This window comes from Nerophis lumbriciformis, linkage group LG12 (genome assembly GCF_033978685.3).
Source record: "Nerophis lumbriciformis linkage group LG12, RoL_Nlum_v2.1, whole genome shotgun sequence".
In the NCBI taxonomy this organism is placed as follows: domain Eukaryota; kingdom Metazoa; phylum Chordata; class Actinopteri; order Syngnathiformes; family Syngnathidae; genus Nerophis; species Nerophis lumbriciformis.
The window spans coordinates 12,631,766-12,652,589 of record NC_084559.2 but is presented as its reverse complement, the minus strand read 5'-3'; the positions used below and the strand labels follow the sequence as shown (position 1 = coordinate 12,652,589).

The 20,824-nt window shown below is 40.4% G+C and overlaps 1 protein-coding gene across 2 annotated transcripts in view; it reads right to left on the bottom strand.

Moving 5' to 3' along the window:
* Positions 1-300: 300 nt before the first annotated feature.
* Positions 301-20,824, bottom strand: part of LOC133623014 (tRNA (uracil-5-)-methyltransferase homolog A-like) — a 33,317-nt gene continuing 12,793 nt past the window's right edge. For both annotated transcript variants that reach the window (XM_072914301.1, XM_072914302.1), the window contains exons 4-12: positions 19,449-19,630; positions 12,904-13,018; positions 12,691-12,806; positions 7,271-7,382; positions 7,090-7,212; positions 1,092-1,167; positions 878-991; positions 702-798; positions 301-641 (exon numbers count right to left, since the gene is read on the bottom strand). In XM_072914301.1, coding sequence (XP_072770402.1) covers positions 467-641; positions 702-798; positions 878-991; positions 1,092-1,167; positions 7,090-7,212; positions 7,271-7,382; positions 12,691-12,806; positions 12,904-13,018; positions 19,449-19,630 — 1,110 coding nt within the window. In that variant the 3' untranslated portion in view covers positions 301-466. The remainder of the gene's footprint in view (positions 642-701; positions 799-877; positions 992-1,091; positions 1,168-7,089; positions 7,213-7,270; positions 7,383-12,690; positions 12,807-12,903; positions 13,019-19,448; positions 19,631-20,824) is intronic.

Here is a 20,824-nt window from a genome sequence, read left to right as displayed (position 1 = left end):
GGATCGGCATTTTCCCATGCCTTGCCGATACGCAATTTTTGGCAAATATTGGCAGCCGATCCGATATCCTAAAATGTAGCACGTTACTACCCACCTCTGGTCGCTAGTCACGTTTTTGAAAGACTCAGGATGTGAATATTCCAAAGTGGCTAAGTTGGCAACACATTATCTTGTGTATGATGTGTAACAGCAGTTATGGTGACATTCACACTCTCCATGTATGTGTTAATGAGCCAGGTGCCATCACAAATGTATAGAAAACCTTGATATTGATCTAAAAAGAACAAAAAACTTCACAGGTAGTTTTGAAATAATAGGATTTTATTCCAAAAGAAGTATATCATTAGGCATAACAGAATAACAAAAAGGAAACATAATTTGGATGGTAAATCATTAAAAAGACTTAAATCTACAATACATGAATGATTCTTTAATGAGACTGTCTTGTCCACACATGAAGCCATTTCTAAGATGAACAGACCTTTTGTTCCGGATGATTGGTCTGCTGCTGGGAGGTGCTTTCCCTCTCAAAGAGAAGAACCATCTCAAAGTGCATCGTCTGAGGAAACATGTCCACAGCCATGGCTCGAACAGGGCGGAACGGTGCTCCGTGGACTCTGTTAGAGGGCGCCCTGCACAGGCTGAAGAGGATTGAATTGTCATCAAAAATGTGGTTCAGGTGCATGAAAATGTTAACTCACTCAATGAAGTTATTCATAGCTGCCTTGGCGTTGCACGACACGTAAATCAGCTTCTTCAGATGCGCCGCTCTCCTGATGGCGAGTATCACCTTGGAATCTACATTTAGGACGGTATCTGCTTACAGCTAACCGAGATGACGGGAATGTTTTACAGGCCTTTGTGTTTTTCAACTCACGTAATCCCGCCCTTGGTGGATCTACAATGGCTGTGATGCTGGGGGACACCAGAGCGCCCAGAATGCAGAACATGTCTTCAGCTTTTCCGCAGTGGAACTCCACGTTACTAAGACCTTGAGGAAGATGGAACTTCAAGTAAGAAAATGCACACCTGCGACCACCTGCCCGTTGTAAAACACTACACATACAGCAATCATAGATGAGGGACGTTACCGTTAAGTTTTGTGTTGGCTTTGCCGTCTTCCACTGCCGCCTGGCACAGCTCGATGCCAATAACCTTCTTGACCCTCTGCAGACATGAAAATATGCAATTTAATGTCAATACTTGCCACAGCCTGACTGTGTGGTTTCACAAAGATAGCTACTTTAACTCTGTAATGCATTAATTATAACTTCAGGATTTGTATTACTCATAGTTGCCAACCTTGATAAACAAGCAATTATTTTAATTAAAGCTGCAAGCAGCATTGGTCGGGCCCGCGTATTTGGCAGGTGCTAGTCCTAAGTGTCCCAATACTTTTGTCTACTTTTAGTCTGAAGTGTCCCAATACTTTTGTCTAGTGTACCTACCTTGTCTGCATTGTGTGGGCACGCTGGTGCTTCCTGCTTTTAAGCAGCCTTCTTAAAAAAACAGCAGCATCAGCGCAGCGGGTCTTTGAAGGGTCATAAAATCAAAACCGGAGCAGGTATTAAAACTCTGTTCTGTTATTTTATACACAAGGGTTTAATCTCTCTCCTGTGTTAGTTTGAAGCCGAAACGACAAACGTGCTCAGAGGAGATAGTTTTTGAAGGAAGGTGACCGGTTTTTACAAAAAAATTGTTTTGAAGGGGGAATAGCAAACTTCCTGTTGATTTTTGCTGGGGGTTGTCAATTTATGAAATGTAGGTCTAAGAGAGACCTACATAGAGGTTTTTGTTTCATGTCTCTCCGACCTTCCCGGTGGGAGTTACAGGCAGTTTTGTCATTTTTTTCTTCCGAGGAGCAGTTTTTTCTCCGTTTTATTCAAAATTGCTCTAGAGCGCAATTTTTAAATTTGGGGTTACCGTAGGTTTTTTTATTAGATCGCAATTTTTGCCAGTCCTGATGTGGTGAGTTTTGAAGCATGTTAAGGGGGTCAAATTACAACTCAAAGAGGCAAAAGTGACTGTTTTTAGTACTTTTTTTGTCTTGAAGGGGGAATTGCCAACTTCCTGTTGATTTTTGCCCGAGGATGTACAATTATGAAAGGTAGGTGTAAGTCAGACCTACATAGAGGTTTTTGTTTCATGTCTCTCCGACCTTCCTAGTGGGAGTTACAGGCAGTCTAGTTTTTTTTCCCCTAGGGGGCGCTAGAGCGCAATTTTGAGTTTTGTGGTTCGGTTTTTTTAAAAAAAGGCAATTTTCGCAGGTCCTGATGTGTGGGTAAAATATGGTGAGTTTTGAAGCATGTTAAGTGGGTCAAATTACAGTTTTTTGTGGGTGCGGAAGAATAATAAAACCTTACAAATTCCCTGTGGGAGTCCTTATGCAATGGGCCATGCGGGCCCTAATAATTAAATATGGTCATTATAAATGAATTATTATGATAATTTAAAAAGTATTATTTCAAATATGTTTATTTTAATGTATAATTCTATGGCTGGATGTAATAAGGAGTCAGAAAAAATACAAATAAAAATACAATAAATGTTGATGTTTTTAGCAAAATATAGTAAAAATTTATTTAGTTTTTTTTTATTAAATTAATAAATATATTTATTTTTAGGTAAGATAAACATAATAATACAATGTATCTCTAGTATGGATGATTTAGTTCTTGTCACCCTGTTGTCCTCCCGTCGTGAAAAAAAAGGCTGTCCTCACTCAGGTCCGCATGGAGCTGGAGGGGGCGTGGCCTCCAGCTCCGGCTGAAAATCGGGAGATTTTCGGGAGAATATTTGTCCCGGGAGGTTTTCGGGAGAGGCGCTGAATTTCGGGAGTCTCCCGGAAAATTCGGGAGGGTTGGAAAGTATGGTATTACTCTAGATCAGGGATGTCAAACTGGTTTGCATTGAGGGCCGTTTGTAACAGCAAATGTATGCCTCTGGATTTCATTATTAATTATATAAATTGTTTTAGGTAGACTTGTCGATTTTACAGTCAAAATGTTACAATTACAAAATTTTACTGTAAAAGTGTTTTCCATTTCTGTACAACATTTTACTGTAAATATAAAAACAGTACCACTGTTTTGTTTTTTACGGAAAAAGCTGGCAGCTTAGTTTCCAGAATTGTTGTGTTAAATTTACAACATATTGTTCATGGACACTTTTTTTTTTTTTACTCTGGCAATTTAGCATTTACGCCGTTAAAAACCAACAACCGTAGATTTTACAGTCAAAAACTGGTAGCTCAGTCAACAGTTTTAATGCAAAAAATTGCTACTTTTTTTTTTTTTTTAATTAATTTACAGTAATATGCTGTAAAGGACAACGTAAAATTTATTGTCAGTTTGCTGTAAAGTTAAGTATTTTTATTTAGACAAAAACATGTTTGGAAAGTATGATAATATACTTGGGGTGTAATGGTACACAAAAATTTTGGTTCGGTACGTACCTCGGTTTAGAGGCCACGGTTCGGTTCATTTTCGGTACAGTAAGAAAACAACAAAGTATACATTTTTGGGTTATTTATTTACCAAATTTGCAAAATCTTCCACCAAAAATATTTTTCTTAGTGGAATATTTGATGTGAAGTAATGTGAACCTTGGATAGGTCAATAATTCATAATAACATTGATTTTGATTCAATATTATGTTTTGAGCAATGACAGTTTGATAGAAAAAAAAACTGGTTTGTTTTATTAGTCAACATTGCAACTTTTTCTAAATTACATTCAAGCTTTTTTATTTCACTTTTGTTATGTTTTTGTTTATTTTAATAGTATTTTTAGAATGTGCCGTGGGCCTTTAAAACATTAGCTGTGGGCCGCAAATGGCCTCCGGGGCACACTTTTGACATCCCTGCTATAGATAATAAAACATTAAATGTGATAAATCTATGGATAAAAAGCAGAGCCTGGCGACGCATGCGCGTTTATCATAACTCTCTCTCTCTCTCTCTGTCTCTGCCCCTCCCTCACCAATGCTGCTGTTTGTTTTGTTTTTAACCCCTTCTTAACCCTGAACGTACATTGAAAATACACGCAACCCTAACTCAAAATGCCGGACATTTGAGGCATTTAAGAAACTCCGCCCTGACAGCTCCGCAAAAGAGGACATGTCCGGTGAAAAGAGGACGTATGGTCAGTCTATCCTAGCCCGTTAGCTGCTAGCATGCAGTGTGTTGTGCCTCGGTGTGCATTGTTTACACAACTTACTTAATATGTCCGTGTGGAAACTCGTTCAGTACACCTCCGAACCGAACCGGAACCCCCGTACCGAAACTGTTCAATACAAATACACGTATCGTTACACCCCTATAATATACTGTAATTTTTGTTTGCAATATTGGATACTAAAGGTTTAAAAAGGTATGCAAATATATATTTTTTTTTTCTGTCAAAATGAAAAAAATCCATTACATTTAGTGAGAAAATATTAAGTACTTTATTGACACATTTCCAGGTGTTTGCGGGCCAGATGCTTCTCCTTTTTAGAAATAATGTATGATTTACTGCACATGTAACATCACTATGTTGCTGATTAAACATTTGATCATTTCACGAGCGTTGGGTTTCAGCAGCACAGGTTGCATGCTCAGTGTAAGTGCAGGCTGGCTTTAAAGATAATGCACATGTCATTGTATGTCTAATAGATCTAAATAACAGAGGTGTAATGCCACCAAGTCACTTTTTGCTGCTTTTCCAGGCTTCTGATTGAACAAAATGTGCATGACTGCAGTTATAAACTGCAAAAAGTGAAATCTAAGTAAGATGAAATATGTCAAATAAGGGTGACATTTGCTTATTTTCTGTCTAATACGATAATTCTTCTCACGAAGCAGATTTTATGTTAGAGTGTTTTACTTGTTTTAAGTGTTTTGGTCCTAAATGATCTCAGTAAGATATTACAGCTTGTTGCTGAGATTTGATGACCTATATTGAGTAAAACATGCTTGAAACTAGAATATCAAGTGTTGCAAAGCTGTGTCATCAACACTCACAAGTATAAAACTACTTTTTTAAAGTCATCATTTCTTATTTCAAGCATGAAAAAAATAAATCATGACTTTGACACAATTGTGTCTCATAATTAAAACAGATGACAGCCAAATGGACTTTGCGGTTTTATTTTCAATGAAACAATAGAAAATAGGTACTCATATAGTAGTACAGTTGGCACAGTACAGTAAACTGACAGTTAATATTTAAACATTTAACTATTTTGAACAGAAATAGTTCATGCACATTCAGGTAAATCCCTCAAAATTACAATTAAAAACAATTTTGGCCGGGGGCCGGGCTGTATATATGTGCACTAATTGACTGAAAGAGCACGCACTTGGCGCGATGATGTCATGTTATCCATGGAAAAATGCATTTTTAGACAATATGATTTGCCTGAGCGGCTAGGAGACCCCGAGAGTAACAAGCGCTTGCCTTGTTGCCTTTCCATTAAGAACAATAAATTAGTTTTTAGTATAAGTTTGCTGGTTTCAAGAAATGTAATATCATTATGTCAAGATAATGGCACTAGCATTTACTTCATTTAAGAATATTTTTCAACATATTGAGCAAAAAGGTCTCTTTTTTTTTTCTACCAAGAAAAGTGCACTTGTTATTAGTGAGAATATACTTATTTTAAGGTATTTTTGTGTTCATTGAGGTTAGCTAATTTTACTTGTTTTGGAAAGTCTTGACAAGCCAAATTTTCTTGTTCTACTGGCAGATAATTTTGCTTAGTTCAAATAAAATACCCCTCATTTTTGTAATTTTTTTTTTCTTGTTTTTGAACACTGACTTTTTGCAGTGTACAGCAGTGGTCCCCAACCACCGGTCCAGGGACCGGTACCGGTCCGTGACGCATTTGGTACCGGGCCGGACAGAAACATTAAATAATTTATAAAGAACTGCATTTTCTCCGACTTAACTTTGGCGTGTCCCACCAGACCAGTGGTGTCAAACTTGTAGTCATGGCTGCCAGTAGAGGGCCGCTTGTAACAGTAAATTATTTTATTTTATTTATTTTTATTTTTTTTAAATTAACAGTAAATACTTAATGAATTTGTGTATGAATTAATATATTTTTTAACTAAATTTAAAAAAAAATTCTGCTGATTTTACCACTGTTTTTTACAGAAAAAAAACTGGCAGCTTAGTTGCCGGTAAAATATTGTACTATAAAATCTATGGTGTTTTTTTTCCCATTATTATTATTATTTTTACAACATGTTTCTGTAAATGCCCTGCGATGAGGTGGCGACTTGTCCAGGGTGTACCCCGCCTTCCGCCCGATTGTAGCTGAGATAGGAATAAGCGGTAGAAAATGGATGGATGGATGGATGTTTCTGTAAATAGAATTACAGTACTGCTGTTTAATTTTATTTTGGCAACTGTTGCGTTTTGGACCAGTTGTTCCTCCCAGGGAATTCAAGTCACAATTCGCTCCCAAGTTCTTTCCGACACTTAAAGCTGAGTTGAAAAACCACCAGAGACAGAATAGGTATTTTCTTGTATATTCTCAAAGCTTTGCCAATATACATTTTGATTGAGACCAGTCTAACCATAGAACATTCTCTTGCGCCTCCCCAAAATGGTCTCTCTTCCCAACGCCAAAAACCTCTCTTTCCTTCCCCCTCCCTAGCCATAACAAAATGCTAGTCACAACACATTCAAAAGAACTCAAGGGCAACACACAGTATACTTGCTGACAGAGCATCAAGAGAATAAATGGAAAACACGAGCTGTGTTCAAATATGACTAAGAAATGAAAGAAGTACAACTTAAATTCAGATATATGTAAATATCTGCCTCCGACAATTCCCCCTTCAGATCTTCTAAAAAGATCTGAAGGAGACACAGACACCATGATAAAATGTGGTACCATTAAAAAAAAAAACTTTTTGCATTGCGATTGCGTGTGGACAAAGACCGCTTTGAAACTACACTCGTGTGGATGGAGACCCTTTTAACCTCGGATATGCGTTTTTGGAAACCATCCGTGTGGACATGGCCTAACTCCTAAGACTTTGAACAAGTTGCCCGCTGTAGTGACCACCAATCATGTGCCACCACTTTCAGTTTGACATACCTTAGCCAGAGAGATGCCAATAGTTCCAGTCCCACAGCACACGTCCAAAACTGTGCTGCTCTCATCCAATTGGGCCCATTCCCCCACCGCTGAGTACAGAACCTCTGCTCCCGCAGTATTCACCTATCAAACAGGATTTTGAGAAACACTTTGGGGAGTCACTCGGGGCATAGTTTCTTACCTGAAAGAAAGAATGAGGAGATATTCTGAATTGCAGACCGAGGAGTTCCTCGTGAATGCAGTGGTCTCCGAGCACCAGCTCACATGGCAAGTCTTCAGCGTTAGGAGATTGTCTTTGGTGGGAAAATAAATGTAATGAACATTTTATGAGCGTCACCTGACCATTGATCCTGGTCAAATTGACCGTTAACAGAATTGGCCACAACACATTTGCAAAAAGTAAATAGAAAACATAAAAAAATCTATTTTGACCTTTCTACTGTGGCTACCTTTTTTGCCCATTGTTTGAAACAACTGAGCCACCCATGTTTTTAGAAGGGTGAGGGTGTTAACCTCTTAAGCTGTTTGCTTACATGCTTTTTTTATTTCTCTTTGCTATTTGAGCTTATTGGACCCTAATTAGAATAAAAACTAAGAATCATATTTTGATATGATGTACTTAATCCATAAGTAACAAACGTGTACTTCATGTTTAGTGACATGCTAATTCTTATTTGTACACTTTTATCCCAAATTCCATTATATGTTATACTCTTCTGACACCACCAGATGGCAGTATAAGTGTCCAAAAGACCCCAATTCAGTAGTGTACACCAGGGGTGCTCATTACGTCGATCGCGAGCTACCGGTCGATCTCGGAGGGTGTGTCAGTCGATCACCAGCCAGACATTAAAAAAAATAGTCCTAAAAATGAGCGATCATAAATCTTCACTATGACGTCACTTTCGTCACTTGATTGACATTCACGGCACCCGAGGGTCTTCTGAGATGACGCTGGCTGCTCATTAAAATTACCGACTGGAAAGCGAGAAACACTTTATTTCAACAGACTCTGGCGCCGTACCTGTCGTCAAAACTCCAAAGACCGACTGCACAGTTGCACAGTTGCGCTAACAAAATAAGAGTCTCAGAAAGCTGGCGTGCACAAGCTAGCAAGCTACAGAGTTTGCAAACAATGTATTTCTTGTAAAGTGTATACAGAGGAGTACAGAAGCTGGACAAATAAGATGCCAAAAACCAACCACTTTCATGTGGTATTGGACAGAAAGGAGGACTTTTTTCTCCATTCGAAAATGCGGACATTATCAGCACCACTGTCTGATTCCAATCAATGCAAGTCATCACAATCAGGTAATACACCAACTTATATTCTTGTCTTCATGAAAGAAAGGAATCTATATGTGTTAAACATGCTTGTATTATCTTTAAACACCTTAACTTGTTAACAATATTAACTATATGTGTTAAACATGCTTGTATTATCATTAAACACCTTTAACTTGTTAACAATATTAACTATATGTGTTAAACATGATTGTATTATCTTTAAACACCTTTAACTTATTAACAATATTAACTATATGTGTTAAACATGCTTGTATTATCATTAAACACCTTTAATTTATTAACAATATTAACTATATGTATTAAACATTTTTGTATTATCATTAAACACCTTTAATTTATTAACAATATTAACTATGTATTAAACATGCTTGCATTATCTTTAAACACCTTTAACTTGTTAACAATATTAACTATATGTATTAAACATACTTGTATTATCATTAAACACCTTTAACTTATTAATAATATTAACTATATGTATTAAACATTTTTGTATTATCATTAAACACCTTTAATTTATTAACAATATTAACTATATGTGTTAAACATGCTTGCATTATCATTAAACACCTTTAACTTGTTAACAAAAACATATATTTCATAAATAAGTAAATATAAATGATATATATGAATGAGGTAGATCCCCACGACTTGATCAATTGAAAAGTAGCTCGCCTGCAGAAAAAGTGGTGTACACAATTTTGGAAATGAGAGCTAAAAGGTGCTGTCCACGCATGTGGCCACTAAGCCTTATTAAGAAGAGCCATACCTTCTTTCATGTCAGAGCTGCTGAAAGACTAAACTATATTTGGAGCTGGTCTCCTTTTTTGTCAGAATGTCTTGATTATTTGGTAAATTGGCAACGAGGGCCTTAGCTATCGATTATCTTAGTAATCGAGGAATCTTATTTATTAGTTTGTTCGGATAAAATGCACTTTATAGCCTTAATGCATGTATTTTTCGGACTATAAGTCGCGGTTTTTTCCATAATTTGGGTGCGACTTATACTCAGGAGCGACTTATGTGTGAAATTATTAACACATTAGCGTAAAATATCAAATACTATTATTGATCTCATTCACGTAAGAGACTAGACGTATAAGATTTCATGGGATTTAGCGATTAGGAGTGACAGATTGTTTAGTAAACGTATAGCATGTTCTATATGTTATAGTTATTTGAATGACTCTTACCATAATATGTTACGTTAACATACCAGTTGGTTATTTATGCCTCATGTAACGTACACTTATTCAGCCTGTTGTTCACTATTCTTCATTTATTTTAAATTGCCTTTCAAATGTCTATTCTTGCTGTTGGCTTTTATCAAATACATTTCCCCCAAAAATGTGACTTATACTCCAGTGCGACTTATATATGTTTTTTTTCCTTCTTTATTATGCATTTTCGGCCGGTGAGACTTATACTCCGAAAAATACGATAGATTTCGAAGCTTTTTCTAATCAATTTAATCGATTAATCTTTGCCAACAATGATCCCTCCTGCTTTGTCTTCTTATTCTCTGGCAGAACAGCTTGTTTATAATGTGTATTAGGGGTTTGCCATCTTAGGCTCATCCTGCGGCCCCAGCGGGACGAGCGGTGGAAAGTGGATGGATGGATAATACATATTGTGTGTAAATGTATTTTTCTAATCAGCCTGACCTAAGCCTAAGATTGATTTGTTAAATTAATAATATTTGTGATTAACAAAGGTAGTTAACTGTAAGTAGGTTAGATGTTCTATTTTATTGAATATGATCAAAATCAAGAGTAAGAGTACTCATTCAGTGTTAATATTGGAGTGGTCCCCAGGTCACCTCTGTAGTGGAAAAGTTGGGTCCTGAGGTCAAACAGATCGAAATGAGCCTTTTGCTACAATTTGGCACATTAACATTTGATATGTTCATGAATGTGCATTAATGTACTATAACAGATGGTGACTTCCTATCAAAAGTTGTACTATACATCTATAAAGTTGTAATATACATATATAACATATATACATATGTGTCTTGGGCATGACGTTAAAGTGCAGATTTAAGGTCTACCACAAAGGCTGCGATGGTGGAAGAAGGCTGCAGCAGAAAAGGGTCCCCAGTCGTCTTGGATTCCATGCCACTGGACCCTGACCCGATTCTGTCAAGGATCGTGTGGTGACTGTCTGTGCACCAGTCTCCCCACGTAAAACAAAGTCACGCACAGGCATCCTCCATAAAGGGATACACCCCTACCAAGAGGATCGTCATACTCGTTCGAGTGACCGCCGATAATAATAATAATAATCATGATTAGAGTAATAAACAATTATTGATGCATCTTTACGTGTATTTGTATTGAACCGTTTCGGTACGGGGGTTCGGTTCGGAAGTGTACCGAACGAGTTTCCACACGGACATATTAAGTAGCGTAACACACGTTGTTTAAACAATGCACACTGAGGCACAACACACGGCATGCTAGCAGCTAACGGGCTAAGATAGACTGACTATGCGTCCTCTTTTCACCGGACATGTCCTCTTTTGCGGAGCTGTCAGGGCGGAGTTTCTTAAATGCCTCAAATGTCCGGCATTTTGAGTTAGGGTTGCGTGTATTTTCAATGTACGTTCAGGGTTAAGAAGGGGTTAAAAACAAAACAAACAGCAGCATTGGTGAGGGAGGGGCAGAGACAGAGAGAGAGAGTTATGATAAACGCGCATGCGTCGCCAGGCTCTGCTTTTTATCCATAGATTTATCACATTTAATTTGTTATTATCTATAGCAGGGGTGTCAAAAGTGTGCCCCGGAGGCCATTTGCGGCCCACAGCTAATGTTTTAAAGGCCCACGGCACATTCTAAAAATACTATTAAAATAAACAAAAACATAACAAAAGTGAAATAAAAAAGCTTAAATGTAATTTAGAAAAAGTTGCAATGTTGACTAATGAAACAAAGCTGTTTTTTTTCCTTTCAAACTGTCATTATAAAGAACTGCATTTTCTCCGACTTAACTTTGGCCTGTCCCACCAGACCAGTGGTGTCAAACTTGTTTTCATTGAGGGCCACACCGCAGTCATGGCTGCCAGTAGAGGGCCGCTTGTAACAGTAAATTATTTTATTTTATTATTTATTTAAAAAAAAAAAATAACAGTAAATACTTAATGAATTTGTCTATGAATTAATATATTTTTTAATTAAATTTAAAAAAAAAGTCTGACGATTTTACCACTGTTTTTTTACAGAAAAAAACTGGCAGCTTAGTTGCCGGTAAAATATTGTACTATAAAATCTATGGTGGGTTTTTTTCCATTATTATTATTATTTTTACAACATGTTTCTGTAAATGCCCTGCGATGAGGTGGCGACTTGTCCAGGGTGTACCCCGCCTTCCGCCCGATTGTAGCTGATATCGCCCCCCGCGACCCCGAAAGGAATAAGCGGTAGAAAATGGATGGATGGATGGATGTTTCTGTAAATAGAATTACAGTACTGCTGTTTAATTTTATTTTGGCAACTCAGACACCATGATAAAATGTGGTACCATAAAAAAACACTGACCATACGTCCTCTTTTCACTGGACATGTCCTCTTTTGCGGAGCTGTCAGGGCGGAGTTTCTTAAATGCCTCAAATGTCCGGCATTTTGAGTTAGGGTTGCGTGTATTTTCAATGTACGTTCAGGGTTAAGAAGGGGTTAAAAACAAAACAAACAGCAGCATTGGTGAGGGAGGGGCAGAGACAGAGAGAGAGAGAGAGTTATGATAAACGCGCATGAGTCGCCAGGCTCTGCTTTTTATCCATAGATTTATCACATTTAATTTTTTTTATCTATAGCAGGGGTGTCAAAAGTGTGCCCTAGAGGCCATTTGCGGCCCACAGCTAATGTTTTAAAGGCCCACGGCACATTCTAAAAATACTATTAAAATAAACAAAAACATAACAAAAGTGAAATAAAAAAGCTTAAAGGTAATTTAGAAAAAGTTGCAATGTTGACTAATAAAACAAAGCTGTTTTTTTTTCTTTCAAACTGTCATTGCTCAAAACATAATATTGAATCAAAATCAATGTTATTATGAATTATTGACCTATCCAAGGTTCCCATTACTTCACATCAAATATTCCACTAAGAAAAATATTTTTGGTGGAAGATTTTGCAAATTTGGTAAATAAATAACCCAAAAATGTATATTTTGTTGTTTTCTTACTGTACCGAAAATGAACCGAACCGCGACCTCTAAACCGAGGTACGTACCGAACAGAAATGTTTGTGTACCGTTACACCCCGAGTTAACACTGTAAAATATTTGTCTTCTTACCTTTGACCCTCTCTGACAAAGTAAAGAGAGGTTATTCCGCTGTCTTTGCCCTCTCCATCTGTGAAGTATTTCTTCATGGAGCTCTTTAACACATCCAGTTCTGTTTCTTCAAGTTTCTGCAATGAAAAAGTGCGAGAAGTCGTCCAAGTTGTGACGCTACATAAATGCTGATAAAAGTAACTGCGTTCTAAGCAACACTGGGTGTTTGTTTACCTGAGGGTTAAAGAAGGCCATTGCCATGGCTTGTTTGGTCCTGGTGGTCCGAACAGTCAGCTGCTTCCAGTGCCCTTCATATGTTTCCGGACTGTAGACGGTGTAAGATGTCGACCTATCCCATCAATTTACATCAACTTGATTAATACGTCTAATTGCCGTAAGAAGAAACACAAAAGTATGATATGTGAACATTACCACCTCCACTTGTGGCCTAAAATCTGTATTGCAATATACTTTATATTGCAGCCTCCTACGATAAAGATATGTATCACAACATATAACCGGTATTTGGTACGTAAATAATAATAATATAATAATAATACACGGAAACATTACCAGTACATCATTTCCAGTTGTGTTATTTTCTCACAACTATTATTGATCTACTTGCTAATATCTGGATACTTTCTGTTGTAACGATTATAAGTACACTTCTCTTCAAATGTAATAATCACTTATTCTTCTGTTCTTTCGATACTTTACATTAGCATACCTGCCAACTTTTGAAATCAGAAAAACCTAGTAGCCAGGGTCCAGGGGGGGGCCGACGCAAAAATGATTATTAGCATTCAGACAGGTTAAAATGTTGCTAAAACCATCAATGTTTGGGCGACGAAAAACGTTGAAAGTTGTCCACTTGTATCGCTAGCAACGGCATTAGACTTGTGTTTTTTTGTCCCAACGTGGTCTTTTACATCGCTAATTCCTCCGTGTCCGATCGAAAAATCTTGTCTGCACAAGGTGCAATTCGCGTAGTTTTCACCCTTTTTGGAACGGATAATTATTCCCGGATAGGCTTTTGAATATTCTTCACGGAATGACTGCAGTTTTCTTTTCGGTTTAAGACTCGTTTGCGATTTTTCTCCGGCTGATTGCATGATCGTTCGCTCGTTTGGAAACAATGGCAACTGTATGGCGTCACATTAGTGCCAAAAATCCGAGCGCATAAAAACTGTTATCGCGCGCTGATTCTCCACTTCGTGCGCGCGCGCGACGCCTTTCTGCACGCTCTTTGTGTACTCCTGGCATCTCTCCTCGCGCTGTCATGTTTCTTTTTGGCACTTTGGGGGCGGGTATGCTTAGACGGCCCCTTCTTTCTGATTGGCTGTGAGCATTTTTCATATGACCAATCATTCTCCAGTGTAGCAACGTTGTAGCCATCTTACCTCGGACAGCCAGCCTCAATCATTACATTGATGTCAATGGTACATGTACCGTATTTTCCGCACTATAAGGCGCACCGGATTATTAGCCGCACCTTCAATGAATGGCATATTTCATAACTTTGTCCACCAATAAGCCGCCCCGGACTATAAGCCGCGCCTACGCTGCGCTAAAGGGAATGTCAAAAAAACAGTCAGATAGGTCAGTCAAACTTTAATAATATACCGGTATTAAAAACCAGCGTTCTAACAACTCTGTTCACTCCCAAAATGTACGCAAATGTGCAATCACAAACATAGTAAAATTCAAAATAGTGCAGAGCAATAGCAACATAATGTTGCTCGAACGTTAATGTCACAACACACAAAATAAACATAACGCTCACTTTCTGAAGTTATTCTTCATTCGTAAATCCTTCGTCTTCGGTGTCCGAAGTGAAAAGTTGGGCAAATTTACGATCCACTGGCAGATGTTGGCGTCGTCTGGCGCTGCCTCCTCGTCTTAGTGAAGGTGTGTTCGCCTTCTGTCATCCATTGTTCCCACGCAGTTAGCAGTCTAGCTTCGAATGCCCTGTTGACACCAATATCTAGCGGCTGGAGGTCTTTTGTCAATCCACCCGGAATGACGGCGAGTATTGAATTAAGCGCGTAAGCGTGTCTCTCAATGTGCTGTTATGAGCTAGCAAATATAACAACTACACTACCCAGCATGCAACGATAGTTACGAGCATGCGCGGTAGCCCTGAGAAGCGTTGTATGCTGGCAGTTAGCACGCTGTGAGTAAACGTTGAGAACTCAGTTAACACGCCTCGTCTGCATTATTTATAATTAGACAGACAACACACTTAATAGGAGCCATTTTGGGGTCTTTACATAAACACACAAATGGAAATGAAACGTCACATATCCCAGCATGCACCGCGCGCTTCTTCTACGGGGAAAAAAGATGGCGGCTGTTTACCGTAGTTGCGAGACCGAAACTTTATGAAAATGAATCTTAATATTTATCCATATATAAAGCGCACCGGGTTATAAGGCGCACTGTCAGCTTTTGAGAAAATTTGTGGTTTTTAGGTGCGCCTTATAGTGCGGAAAATACGGTACTACTTAAATTACCATAACTTGCTCGATTTTCGACCAATTTACAAACGGTTTGCCTTGTTACAAATCTTATTACATGTAGATATGACATAGGATGCTGTACCTGTTGAAATGACCTCTTTCGCTTTAAAAAAAAAAAAAGACTTAATTGTGCCACATAGTTGTGTAGGGTCAGTGTTAGTCAGTTCTCTGATTATTTTAAACTGTTTCAGAATACATTATTAAAAGCTATTTTTAACATTTTAAAAACAAAATTCAAAGATTATTTCATTAATTTTATGGCTGAATCAAAAGAAATTCCATAAATTAGAAAACAAATGTTCAAGAAGAAGTGAAAATATAAAATGTTATTGCTGGTGGACCAGTTCTGGCTGAAAGATGTGATTATGGTGTTTGTTGTCTTATTATTTATTTGGGTCACATTTTGTATTACCCTGTATTGTGTTTATGTGCTATGAAATAACCTTCATCAGCGCGCGACATTTTTTTATCCACTTCTTCCTCCGTAAATCTTGATACATATTGACGATGACCCGCCCTGCTATACTTCTGATTGGCTCTGAACATTTTTCAGCGTTTTTCGCCTGACCAATCAGAAAGGAGGGGCCGTCTAAGCATACCCGCCCCCAAAGTGCCAAAAAGAAACATGACAGCGCGAGGAGAAATGCCAGGAGTACACAGAGAGCGCGCAGAAAGGCACCGCGCGCGGGCTAAAAGGCAGCACGCGCGCGCAAAATGGGGTCGCGCGCGCGCACGAAGTGGAGAATCAGCGCGCGATAACAGTTTTTATGCGCTCGGATTTTTGGCACTAATGTGACACCATACAACTGGTGCCTCGTGCTTGGCAGCGGTGCTATAAATAGCCTCGCGCATGGCATTCAAAATTGCTCGATAGGAAGTTACGGGAAGCAGTGTCGATTTTCATTGTTGTTACGCGATTTCGTGAATAAAACTTTTTTTTAAATATATTTTTTTAATTAATGAAAAAACGTATTTTTTATCACTGCAACCGTAACCCGGAATAGGTTGATGAAAACCGTACTAATTACGGGAAAACCGGAGTAGTTGGCAGGTATGCATTAGTTTTGGGCGCTACTACAAATTTGGGTGTCACTACGATACCAAGTCGTTACACGGGCAGTATTGGTCATATCATTGCTGATACTTATTGTAACATTTTCAAAATCATTGAATTATTTGATATTTGATCACAACTGTAATCAGACAAAACCACAGGTTTGCGGAATAATTATCAATTAAATATTTTACATTATTTCCTACAATTAGCTCTGGTTTTTGCCTTTAAAGCCCTCCTGTATACAGGGACTTTATTTCTCAAGATTGTAAGCTATAAAATCGACAAAATCTCTGATTCATAAAAAATAAAGGTCATACCACTATAGTATCGATCATATACTTTGTATAGTTACTGTCGATATTTGTACTTTTTAACATTCAAGAGCTCTAGCTTGTGGTTAGCATATATGCCCCTAGAGCAGTGTTTTTCAACCTTTTTTTTGCGGCAAGGCCCCGGGGGTAGATGAGATCCGCCCGGAGTTCCTTAAGGCTCTGGATGCTGTAGGGCTGTCTTGGTTGACAAGACTCTGCAGCATCGCGTGGACATCGGGGGCGGTACCTCTGGATTGGCAGACCGGGGTGGTGGTTCCTCTCTTTAAGAAGGGGAACCGGAGGGTGTGTTCTAACTATCGTGGGATCACACTTCTCAGCCTTCCCAGTAAGGTCTATTCAGGTGTACTGGAGAGGAGGCTACGCCGGATAGTCGAACCTCGGATTCAGGAGGAACAGTGTGGTTTTCGTCCTGGTCGTGGAACTGTGGACCAGCTCTATACTCTCGGCAGGGTCCTTGAGGGTGCATGGGAGTTTGCCCAACCAGTCTACATGTGCTTTGTGGACTTGGAGAAGGCATTCGACCGTGTCCCTCGGGAAGTCCTGTGGGGAGTGCTCAGAGAGTATGGGGTATCGGACTGTCTGATTGTGGCGGTCCGCTCCCTGTGTAATCAGTGTCAGAGCTTGGTCCGCATTGCCGGCAGTAAATCGGACACGTTTCCAGTGAGGGTTGGACTCCGCCAAGGCTGCCCTTTGTCACCCATTCTGTTCTGAACTTTTATGGACAGAATTTCTAGGCGCAGTCAAGGCGTTGAGGGGATCCGGTTTGGTGGCTGCAGGATTAGGTCTCTGCTTTTTGCAGATGATGTGGTCCTGATGGCTTCATCTGGCCAGGATCTTCAGCTCTCACTGGATTGGTTCGCAGCTGAGTGTGAAGCGACTGGGATGACAATCAGCACCTCCAAGTCCGAGTCCATGGTTCTCGCCCGGAAAAGGGTGGAGTGCCATCTCCGGGTTGGGGAGGAGATCTTGCCCCAAGTGGAGGAGTTCAAGTACCTCAGAGTCTTGTTCACGAGTGAGGGAAGAGTGGATCATGAGATCGACAGGCGGATCGGTGCGGCGTCTTCAGTAATGCGGACGCTGTATCGATCCGTTGTGGTGAAGAAGGAGCTGAGCCGGAAGGCAAAGCTCTCAATTTACCGGTCGATCTACGTTCCCATCCTCACCTATGGTCATGAGCTTTGGGTTATGACCGAAAGGACAAGATCACGGGTACAAGCGGCCGAAATGAGTTTCCTCCGCCGGGTGGCGGGGCTCTCCCTTAGAGATAGGGGTGAGAAGCTCTGTCATCCGGGGGGAGCTCAAAGTAAAGCCGCTGCTCCTCCACATCGAGAGGAGCCAGATGAGGTGGTTCGGGCATCTGGTCAGGATGCCACCCGAACGCCTCCCTAGGGAGGTGTTTAGGGCATGTCCGACCGGTAGGAGGCCGCAGGGAAGACCCAGGACACGTTGGGAAGACTATGTCTCCCGGCTGGCCTGGGAACGCCTTGGGGTCCCACAGGAAGAGCTGGACGAAGTGGCTGGGGAGAGGGAAGTCTGGGCTTCCCTGCTTAGGCTGCTGCCCCCGCGACCCGACCTCGGATAAGCGGAAGAAGATGGATGGATGGATGGAAAAAATGCGGAGGCACACCACCAGCAGAAATCATTAAAAAGCGAAACTCAGTTGACAGTAAAGAGTTGTTGTCGCAATTGTTGGATATGACTTTAAAGCATAACCAAGCATGCATCACTATAGCTCTTATCTCAAAGTAGGTGTACTGTCACCACCTGTCACATCACACCCTGACTAATTTGGACTTTTTTGCTGTTTTCCTGTGTGTAGTGTTTTACTTCTTGTCTTGCGCTCCTATTTTGGTGACTTTTCCTCTTTTTTTGGTATTTTTCCTGTAGCAGTTTCACGTCTTCCTTTGAGCGATATTTCCCGCATCTACTTTGTTTTTATCCTTCTTCGTGGGGACATTGTCGATTGTCACGTCATGTTCGGATGTACATTGTGGACGCCGTCTTTGCTCCACAGTAAGTCTTTGCTGTCCTCCAGCATCCTGTTTTTGTTTACTTTGTGGCCATTCCTAAGATAATCTTTGTATATATAAAAAAAAAAGTTTATTTTCCACCATGGAGGAGAGGTTTACTTACTTAGAAGTCTCTCTCTCTCTCTCTCTCTCTCCTCTCTCTCTCTCTCTCTCTCTCATCCTCTCTCTCTCTCTCTCTCTCTCTCTCTCTCTCTCTCTCTCTCTCTCTCTCTCTCTCTCTCTCTCTCTCTCTCTCCTCCTCTCTCTCTCTCACCTCTCTTCTCTCTCTCTCTCTCTCTCTCTCTCTCTCTCTTCTCTCTCTCTCTCTCTCTCTCTCTCTCTCTCTCTCTCTCTCTCTCTCTCTCTCTCTCTCTCTCTCTCTCTCTCTCTCTCTCTCTCTCTCTCTCTCTCTCTCTCTCTCTCTCTCTCTCTCTCTCTCTCTCTCTCTCTCTCTCTCTCTCTCTCTTCTCAATTGTTGATGACTGATAATAACAACCGTTAGCAATAATGCTACAGTTGATGCGGTCATCCGCTTGTTGCTGTCAAATTTGTGGGAAACAGCTACAATGTGTCATCAACATGCACTATTATGAGAGTATAAAAACATTTATCATCCACCATATTTATATCATATCGATATAATGTTATTTATACTGTAGGCCTATGTATTTGATCCTGATTCACACTTGTATTGCTCCTGATTAATTGCAACATAGGTCAATTTGAACATGTCGGCCAACAGAAGAAGGCATATTTACCATCTACACGATGAGATTTTGACACAAATACTGAAGTGCGCAAGATAAAATGAGCGGGATGAGACCCCTTCAATGCATACCGGTCGGAGGATTTTACAAACCTGATAAATTTCTGAAAGGCGTGGACAACTTTCTTAGCCTCGTCTGAGACGTGGCACGCTTTCTCCGGGCCCACAACGGCACAAGAACCACCTTTGTATTTCCCCAAGCGGAAACCGACCGTCTTATCTTCCCCGTCTGCGCCCATGGAGACGAGGAATTCACACTTGTTTCTGTAGTTGGTCTGTCAGGGTAAGCAGAGGTTGGACATCACTGGATTTAAATATGTTGAACTGAAATGTCATTTTTTTAAATATAAACTGAAAATCATTTAGTGGTCTTTAGGGCTACAACAATTAAATCGATTAGGGGGAAAAAGCCTAGATTCATAATCTGTTGATTTAGTTAATCTTCTAATGAGTGTAACTAATACATGGAGTGCACAGGACTTTAAATACACAGACATATCCCTCCATCTTCTTTCGCTTATCCGAGGTCGGGTCTCGGGGGCAGCAGCCTAAGCAGAGAAGCCCAGACTTCCCTCTCCCCAGCCACTTCGTCCAGAACACCCGGGAGACAGTCTTCCCAACTTGTCCTGGATCTTCCCCGTGGCCTCCTACCGGTTGGACGTGCCCTAAACACCTTCCTAGGGAGGCGTTCGGGTGGCATCCTGACCAGATGCCCAAACCACCTCATCTGGCTCCTCTCCATGTGGAGGAGCAGCGGCTTTACTTTGAGCTCCTCCCGGATGACAGAGCTTCTCACCCTATCTCTAAGGGAGAGACCCGCCACCCGGCGGAGGGAAACTCATTTGGGCCGCTTTTACCCGTGATCTTGTCCTTTGGGTCATAACCCAAAGCTCATGGCCATAGGTGAGGATGGGAACGTAGATCGACCGGTAAATTGAGAGCTTTGCCTTCCGGCTCAGCTCCTTCTTCACCACAACGGATCGATACGGCGTCCGCATTACTGAAGACGCCGCACCGATCCGCCTGTCGATCTCACCATCCACTCTTCCCTCACTCGTGAACAAGACTCCGAGGTACTTGAACTCCTCCACTTGGGGCAGGGTCTCCTCCCCAACCCGGAGATGGCACTCCACCCTTTTCCAGGCGAGAACCATGGACTCGGACTTGGAGGTGCTGATTTTCATCCCAGTCGCTTCACACTCAGCTGCGAACCGATCCAGTGCATAAATTAAATCATACTTGCCAACCCTCCCGGATTTACCGGGAGACTCCCGAAATTCAGCGCCTCTCCCGAAAACCTCCCGGGACAAATTTTCTCCCGAAAAACTCCCGAAATTCAGGCGGACCTGAGTGACGTGTTGACAACACACAACAACAGTGTCTACCGTAAAGCAGTTCGTCTGCTGTAAACAGCAATGTTGTGACACTTTTAAACAGGACAATACTGCCATCTACTGTACATGCATATG